At 51.3% G+C, this 8,064-nt stretch overlaps 2 protein-coding genes across 2 annotated transcripts; both read right to left on the reverse strand.

Moving 5' to 3' along the window:
- Window positions 1-2,175: 2,175 nt before the first annotated feature.
- LOC125544790 lies at window positions 2,176-4,510 on the reverse strand. Its single transcript, XM_048708546.1, has 2 exons — window positions 2,618-4,510; window positions 2,176-2,515 (listed from the first exon to the last, which is right to left on the reverse strand). The coding sequence occupies exons 1-2, from the start codon at window positions 3,368-3,370 to the stop codon at window positions 2,435-2,437; spliced, it is 834 nt and encodes a 277-aa protein (XP_048564503.1). The 5' UTR covers window positions 3,371-4,510; the 3' UTR covers window positions 2,176-2,434.
- Window positions 4,511-4,647: 137 nt separating this feature from the next.
- Window positions 4,648-7,661, reverse strand: LOC125544789. Its single transcript, XM_048708545.1, has 3 exons — window positions 6,160-7,661; window positions 5,171-6,073; window positions 4,648-5,079 (listed from the first exon to the last, which is right to left on the reverse strand). Exons 1-3 carry the CDS (start codon window positions 7,252-7,254, stop codon window positions 5,041-5,043), a joined length of 2,037 nt encoding a protein of 678 aa, XP_048564502.1. The 5' UTR covers window positions 7,255-7,661; the 3' UTR covers window positions 4,648-5,040.
- Window positions 7,662-8,064: the final 403 nt, after the last annotated feature.

Consider the following 8,064-nt stretch of genomic DNA (forward strand, 5'->3'; position numbering starts at 1 on the left):
GCAAATCCACGGCTGTGCTCATACGAGGGAGTGAGGAGGATAGGGCCAGAGTTGTTGGAATGCTGCAATGCGACATCTCAGAGTTCTCCTGCTGATACCTGGGATTGCAACCGGCGATCAAGAGTCTGACAAGAGCAAAGTGGCAACCAATGCTGGATAAAGTAAGACACTTCATGCCAGCATGGCAAAGAGGGCTGATCCAGAGACCTGGTCGGCTTATTCTGGTGCAGTCGGTAGTGGCGGCACGCCCCGTTCATCATCTTATGGTGACGGAGGCGCCAGAGTGGGTGCTTGAGGACATGAATAAATGGATGAGGTCGTTCTTCTGGGCGGGCAAAGACAAGTGCAACGATGGGCAATGCCTAGTGGCTTGGGATAAAATCTGTCAGCCAAAAGCTTGCGGTGGATTAGGTATAAAAAACCTGAAGTGGCAAGCGATGGCGCTTCGAGTCCGGTGGGAATAGCTCAAGAGGACAGATGCTCAAAGACCGTGGCAAGGGCTACCCATGACACCAGACGAGGAGGCGAGAGAGGTGTTTGATGCGCTGGTCAGTATAAAAGTGGGTTCGGGCGACAAGGTGCTCTTTTGGAAGGATAAGTGGATCCATGGAGTGGCGGTTGTGGAGATTGCACCACTGATAGTAGCCACCGTCCCGACTAGGACGACAAATAGATGTACGGTGCGTCAAGCCTTAGATGAGGGCAGTTGGGTGCATGATTTCGAGCATAACACATCCTTCACCGCCCTAATGCAGTACATGCACCTTTGCCATGCAATTGGTACGGTGGACCGAGACCCGTCACTGTCGGATAGTTTCACTTGGCCGAGATCACCGTGAGGCACATACACGGCTAAATCGGTCTATGACTATCTCCGTTCGGAGCTAGCTTGATCACCAATGGCTAAGTGCAACTGGAGGAGCTGGGCACCACTCAAATGCAAATTGTTCGTCTAGCTTGCCCTGCAGCACAGAATATGGACGTCGAACAGGAGAGCAAGACATGGTTACAGGATCAACCGTCGGCGTGTTACACGTGCTTGCAGGCAGAAGACAACGTGGATCACATATTGGTAAATTGCACATACGCGCGGGACGTGTGGCACAAGGTGTTTAGTCTCATTGCGATTGAGGTGCGGGATCCGGGGGAGTCGGACGTGTTCAAAGAGTGGTGGCTGGCAGAGCGGAGGAGATTCAGAGGGCAGGACCGTGGAGGTTTTGACACGCTGGTGACAGCGGTGGCCTGGGCTCTCTGAAAGCAAAGGAACGCTAGGGTTTTCAACAGGATGAGCGAGCAGATGACAATGAGTGTGTTACCATTTAGGATTCTGGAAGAGATTGCAGAGTGGAGGCAGGCTGTTGTAGGAGTAGGAGGCTTACAACGTTTTGTGAGGAGTTAATCTAGGATAGCCTGGTGTCGGAGTTGGGTGTGTTGTACCCCGTCCTCTGTGTTCGCACATCGGTCGGCAATCTTGTAATCATACTTCTCTCTTCTATAAAGCTAAGGCACGTTATTGGCGTACTCTCGAAAAAAATATATTGAGATAATTAATTGAACAAGACTCTCGAGAGTTAATGATAGTGCACCTAGTTCACTTAACAAGAAGAAAAAAAAGAGTAAGAATAAAACTTTGCATACTTCTGATGAACCTGTTACAGAAAAAACTATTGAGAATCATAATGATATTTCTATTCTGTATGCTGAGACACAATTTGATGATGAACATATGCCTAGTGATAATGATAATGACAATACCAATGATGTTCATGTTGGCTCAATAGATCACAGGAGGCAGAGAAACTCAGCATCCCGAGCTCGTTCCCTCTATAACTTCTTTATAAGACGTTTTTTGACTAAAAGCCCTGTTATAAAAGGTTCCAGAGGGAGTATATATGGCCATTTGAAAAAGATAAAATCAACAAAAGAAAAATCAATTCTAACAAGACACTGATATGAATCTTAAAGTTTTCTTTATCAGGAGGTGGTATGTTTACTATCTTAAGCTGTGTCACCACATCATTGTAGATTGCCCTGTATGTACTATGAAATAAGGTAGATATGTGTTTGGAATATTCATACTTCGGACAGCTGTTGTGATTTCTGAATTTGTTTTCAGGATAAGGAGACAATGGCCTCCAACCATAGGTTCAGAAAAATACTACTGCATATAAGTAATTCTCAGTAGTTAGACTCGTTTCCTTCAAACTCAAGATCAATACACACCAGGAATCAACAACTGAAATACAATGCATTGCAAATCAGAAACTTTTAGATCCGGCTTGAGATGTTAAACACAAGCATCAAGGTTACCAGAGCATATTACGCACAGATGTTGACAATGAGCATCCAGGTTATCGATACATCAAACCAAATCACATGTATTTCCAAGCTTTCTGACCAAGAAAGAATCTCTAAGTTAGCACGATGAGATAAATTAGGCAACCTCCATTTCTGCACATTCAGAAGAATCCAAGTGCTCAGCTTGATCAATAGCGCCATCGTTGTCGCAATCAGCCTGCATTTCGTACGATTGCAACAGAAAATTCAGCAATGTGATAGACAATTAGACATGGTAGTACTAAGCAACATTTTGACAGGAACCAGGTAACATGTTTACCGGAACAGGGGTGGTCCGGCCCGCGCCCCAGCCGAGCAGGCGGCCGAGGGCGTCGGCGAAGGCGCGGTGAGCGAGCCTCCTCTTGGTCCGGGCGACCGAGCCGGCGTGCTGCACCAGGGCGGCGCAGCCGGGGAACCGCTTCCCCGCCCTGGCGCCGACCCCCTCGCACACCAGGCACAGGAACCGCCCCGTCTCCCGCTCCACCTGGTAGAACCCCCTAAGGTCCGCGTCTTTCTCCAGCAGCTCGTCGAAGAACCGGGCCACATCGCCTTCCTCTTCCTCCCCCTCCTCGTCGCCGTCGTCGTCGTTATCGGCGTGCTCTTCAAACAACGCGCGGCACGCCCTCACCGCGTCGGCCTGGGGGCACCTTGCCGCGACCGGCGGCTGCGCCGGCGGTTCCGCTGGAAGGCCCCAGCCCCTGTCGGCGGAGGGCTCCGCCGGAGGGCCCCAGCCCCAGGCGGCGGAGGGCGCGGCGTCCGCGGGAGATGGCGGGTCACACGGCCAGGGCTTGTCGTCGAGTGGCTCGCCGGGAGTGGGGGTGGCGGCCGGGCGGGGTGGGGCGCCGAGGGGCTCCCACTGCGCGAGCGCGAGGGCGAGGTTCTCCTGCCGCTTGCGCTCCCGCTTCTGCTCCTTGTGCTTGCGGCGCTCCTCGCGCTTGAAGGCCGTGGACTTGGCCGCCCGGAGGCTGGGTTGGTGGCTAGGGCTTGGGGCGGGGGAGAGGAGGGAGACGCCGCGGTCGGGCTCGGGCTCCATTGCCCTGGTGGCGGCGGCGGCCGAGAGCTGCGTCTGCGTGTAGGTGGGGTGCGGGATGAATGAACAGACCCGTAACCGCGATTTTGATGGTGTCAGCTGGGTTGGGTGGTTGTGGCTCTGCCGGATGAAGGCCGTGGAGTGTGTGGTGTACCCAAAACAGAGGAGCACGTCATGCTGTATCACTGTGATTCTGGATCAAAGCTCTGATGATAAGGTCGCAAATCGTAGAATCTTAACTATTAGAATCAAAATCGGATCAAAGCTCTGATGATAAGATCGCAAATCGTAAAAATCTAGTCTTAACTATCAGAGTCATAGAAATTCTAGTGACTAGATCATAGAAGCAGAGAGGTTAGTTTGGATCTTAAAACCATAAAACCCGATTTCAGAGAAGTTTTGATTTGTCCATCTCCTTCCTGAAAGGAAACCGCCGTGCCCGCTGTTGCACATAGAGTACATGAACTTTATAAACATACAAAATATGATTAACAAAATCAGTCTCCCTTTTTGAACACATACGGGTCCATTTTTGCAGTGCAAATAAGGAATATATATAGTATCTGAATAAATCAGTCTTTCCTTTTTTAACACATACAGGTCCATTTTTGTAATATATATCTGCTCTCTACGCGCATTTGAATCAAGAGCAGCAAAGGCTTTTGATGCTTAATAGCCACAAGAAAATAGCATCGGCAGTGTCCTTGTTGAATCACTCGTTCAATAATAATCAGTTCAGTGCCAATACTTCCCCGTAAAATAACGGAGAGACATAATGCACCAAATAAAATCAAACAAGAAAGATTGAGTGGATAACCACTTCGATAAACAGAATGTACCAAGTCAACGCAAAACAAGAGTGCATATGTGGATTACCACTTCGTTATGAGAATCCTATGTCTTACTGTACTTGAGAACTTCGATCATACACCAAACTTATAGGCTGTTTTGTAGAGCACATCTGAAGCTCACAGTTTCCAGGCTTTCTGCATGCGAGTTGTGCTATATACATTATGGTGACAAAAAATGTGATATATATTTTCCATCTCAAAACCAATCACCAACAAAAACATGACAGATGTAATTGCTAGACATGACATACACTGAATAAACTTGTTTTGAAAAATACAAGAAAAAGGCTATGACATGACGAAGTCTTTTTATCTACACAAAACCAGATAAGGCACTTATATGCCGTTCTAGTAGGTAATGCCAGTATTACTGGAAACTAGCAAGGCATGCATCACCAGAGAGATGCTATTTACATTGCACAGGGAATGTCTTGGAAGCAAAAGGCTGACTTATATTGGAATTGCATCCTATGATACAACTGAAGATCAACTCAACGTTTTTACAGAGTAAACAGTATTACATATTTTATGGACAGTAAGATGAAGCAAACAGAAGCAATCCTGTATAGAAATACGATTTGCAACAGAGCTAAACCACTACCAACATACCTTGGGCAACATAAAGCAAATAGTATGCAAACAGGCATGCGCATCGAATTTACCAACATGCTGGACCGCTGGTAAGTGGTACGCAGCCATCACTACAACAGCAAAACAGGGCACCTCTATGCCTAACCATTGGGCGCTGGCAGTCGCAGATATAGGACTGATGTCCCCCCCAGGAATCATATCATGAATATATACTGGTCTCAAGGGAAGATATCATATCTCAGTATCCAAATAATAAGGCCTCTCCACCACCTAAATAAGCAGGCAAATAAAAAGTCAGTAATGGCTCTGAGAAGTAAGATGAACAGAAACATAGGCAGAACAGAGTGAAGTTATGTATTACATCTGCAAATCTTATTTGGCGTGGCCTGGGAGGTTTAAGATCATTCTCCTTTGGATGTGCCGAGACCCACGGAGCTTGTTTCCTCGACTGTACTTGGATTCCAAGAAAAGATGGAGGAGGTGGTTTATTCTTCACAGATGGCAAACTACGAGAAAGCCAGGAATCTGAAGGCGACTTCGGGACAGGTAGCGGCATTAGAAATTGCAAAGGCATGCTTTCCTTCTTGACAGCCATATTATCTTCTGAATGTATTGGAACATCCTGACTACTATCATGACTTTTTCTATCATCCAGTGTTACTGATCCTGCATTTCCGGAAGGTATTAATGAAGCGGATTCCGGTACTTTGGCGATCTTTTCTGTCAATGTATCATTGTCTTGAGCTTCCACTATGCTGTTACTTCTGACTATCTGCCGTCCACCATGTTGAACATCACACCCTGAATTCAAAGATGCCTTTGGATCCAGTACCACAGTCAACTGGCTAGTCTCTGAATCAATACCTGAACGATGATCCATTGAATCTTCATGCAATGTTCTATCGACCCCTGAGCTCATGGAGCTTGATCCCTTCAAACTACTGTGATCTGATCCAAGCAACGAGCCATGATCATGGTCTATTCCAAGTGAGCTAGAGCCATTGCTTCTACTCATTTTCTCATCTTTATCTCTTACTTCAAATGACCCATTTGCTTTATGTGATGGTGATAAGGCAACGTCGCGGCGGTAGGGAGACATGCCACCACCTATGGAGTGGCGGAATGGTGAAGACCCATCGCCAGTTTGAGAGTCACTCCAGAATGTCAGATGGTTCGACTCACTTGTCAGCTTGCTCCTCCTATCCTCTCCTTGGTTAATGTACTTTTGTTCCAGCTTGTGCTTATAAACTTCCTCCCAGTATTGCTGCAGTGTAAATAAGACTGAGATGTTTAGAACTATCACTCATAAAACTCTGAATTCGTGAAGCATTGTTGTGTGCATCTGCTTACCCCATTAGAATCACAGCCAAGATTCTTACGTTGTGAGCTCCGGGCAAGAGGGCTCGGTGCTTTCTGGCCCCTGCCTTTGGATGCCAATCCCCTACCTCTCCCTGCTCGACTTGCCTTGCCGCCCTTCATCATAGGCATTGGATTAAGTAGTAACAAGGAGGTTTTTACACACAATCCAGGGAGCAAACCACACCCCTTGGATGCAAAACCTCGGGTACTATGTACGTCGAAGTCATCATCATCTTCTTCCACCTCCTCCTCCCCATGCTCATCGCGTCTGGGATAGTTGCAAGACAAATAATTGGGAGGAAGATTCTGGTAAGGGAGCTGGACCGGCGTCCTCCTGACGCGATCATCATCGCTGCCCATCCTCCAATTGGCCGCAGCGGCATGCGCATGCTCGCGGGCAGAGTTGCCGGTGGAGCCAGCTGCACTGGCCTTGCGGAAGGTGTACTGCGGGGAGCCCACGGCCACCGCCTGCGCGGCCGGCAGGAAGCGGTCCATCATGAAGCCGCGGGCGCCGGGCTCGGCGGCGCTGGCGGTCGCACCGGCCGGGCGGTCCGGCACGCCGCTGAGACCGCTGAGACCGCTGACACTGCAGTTCACGGTGAAGGACTCTGTGCGGGAGAGCGTGTCCAGCGCGTCCGAGAACCTCTCCTCGTCATCGCCGGCGTCCTCCTCCTCCTCCTTCCGCAGCACATCGGCCACGGAGAGCACGTCCGGCGTCGTGGCTTCCTTCCTCGGCTCGACCTCCGCCCTCTCCGCCTCACGCTCCGCGGCGCCAGTTCGGGGCACGGCAGGGGCGGGGGCGGGGGCGGGGGCGGCGCCGTTTGGCAGTGCGCGATCGCGCTCGCGCTCGCCCAGGGCGTCGTGGTAGCGGGTGGCGCCGCTCTCCTCCGGGCGCGGCTGCGAGGGCGAGGGCGGAGGCGGGCGGCGGGTGCGGACGCTCTTGGGCTGGCCGGGGCTGTGCTCCCAGACGAAGGGCACGGCGCCGGGGTGGCGGACGGGGCCGGAGTCGAGGTCGGCCTTGTGGTAGGGCAGGCGCGCCGAGCGCAGCGGCGCGGCCAGGTCGACCCGCTTGCCCGCCTCCGCCATGACGCGATCCGCGCGCGTCCGCCCCCGAGGCGTAGGCGGCCGGAAAGGGCTCGCTCGCTCGCGTGCTTCGGCCGCCGCGCGCGACCCGGCGGGGTGGAGTGGGGAGATCTGTGCCGTGCCCGTGCCGAGCCGCGGGGTGTGGCGATGGGAGACTGCGGTTTAGGTGCGGGTTTACCGGCTACTCCTACTAGTGCCGCTAGGAAGAGGAAGAGGAAGAGGCAGGCCCGCCGCCAGCCACGCTCTCCACTCCACCACGAGTGCGGAGTGACGGGTCGCGGTGGGGCGGCGGTGCGGCGTGCTATTTGCTACTCGCTCTAGTGTAATGGTGCGCGTGCGGCGAGGGATGGTGACACGGGTGCGTGCGTGGTGGGTGCTCGCGTCAAACGACGGTGCCGTGGGGACTGGGGAGGAAAAAGTCTGCGCGATCTGCCTAAAAAGGTGATGCCAGCACCATCGGCTCTAGTCCAGTGTTCGACGGCTACTCTACTCGGCAAACGCATCCATGGCTGCCCTGCCCTGTTTGTTTTTGTACTTATAAATTCTCCTACTGTGCTTGGTGTTCAGACGTGAGCGGATCGGAGGCCAAGTTACTGTATGAAGCAGGCAGGCACGGGTTGCCACTCCAGGCGCCTACGCGCGCGCGCGTGTGTGTGTGAATTGAGTAGGAATCTGGTCGGCTCTCCCCCTTGGTTTGTTTATTGTCTGATGATCTGATGGAGCAGGGCTCGGTCGCCTAATAATTTGCATTTTTCTACTGTTTGCACATTCTACTTTTTCACTGCGAATTTTCACTTCTATCCTACGCTCTTC

The sequence above is a fragment of the Triticum urartu genome, chromosome 3 (assembly GCF_003073215.2).
Source record: "Triticum urartu cultivar G1812 chromosome 3, Tu2.1, whole genome shotgun sequence".
NCBI classification, from domain to species: domain Eukaryota; kingdom Viridiplantae; phylum Streptophyta; class Magnoliopsida; order Poales; family Poaceae; genus Triticum; species Triticum urartu.

What these genes read in the sequence shown, in the direction of transcription:
- LOC125544789 (XM_048708545.1), bottom strand. Translation starts at nt 7,254, where the DNA reads ATGGCGGAGGCGGGCAAGCGGGTCGACCTGGCCGCGCCGCTGCGCTCG. An exon ending in TTGGCTGTGATTCTAATGGG is followed by an intron (nt 6,074 to 6,159) that starts GTAAGCAGATGC and finishes TTTACACTGCAG; the next exon opens with CAATACTGGGAGGAAGTTTA. An exon ending in GCCAAATAAGATTTGCAGAT is followed by an intron (nt 5,080 to 5,170) that starts GTAATACATAAC and finishes CTGCTTATTTAG; the next exon opens with GTGGTGGAGAGGCCTTATTA.
- LOC125544790 (XM_048708546.1), bottom strand. Translation starts at nt 3,370, where the DNA reads ATGGAGCCCGAGCCCGACCGCGGCGTCTCCCTCCTCTCCCCCGCCCCA. An exon ending in GCCGGACCACCCCTGTTCCG is followed by an intron (nt 2,516 to 2,617) that starts GTAAACATGTTA and finishes TACGAAATGCAG; the next exon opens with GCTGATTGCGACAACGATGG.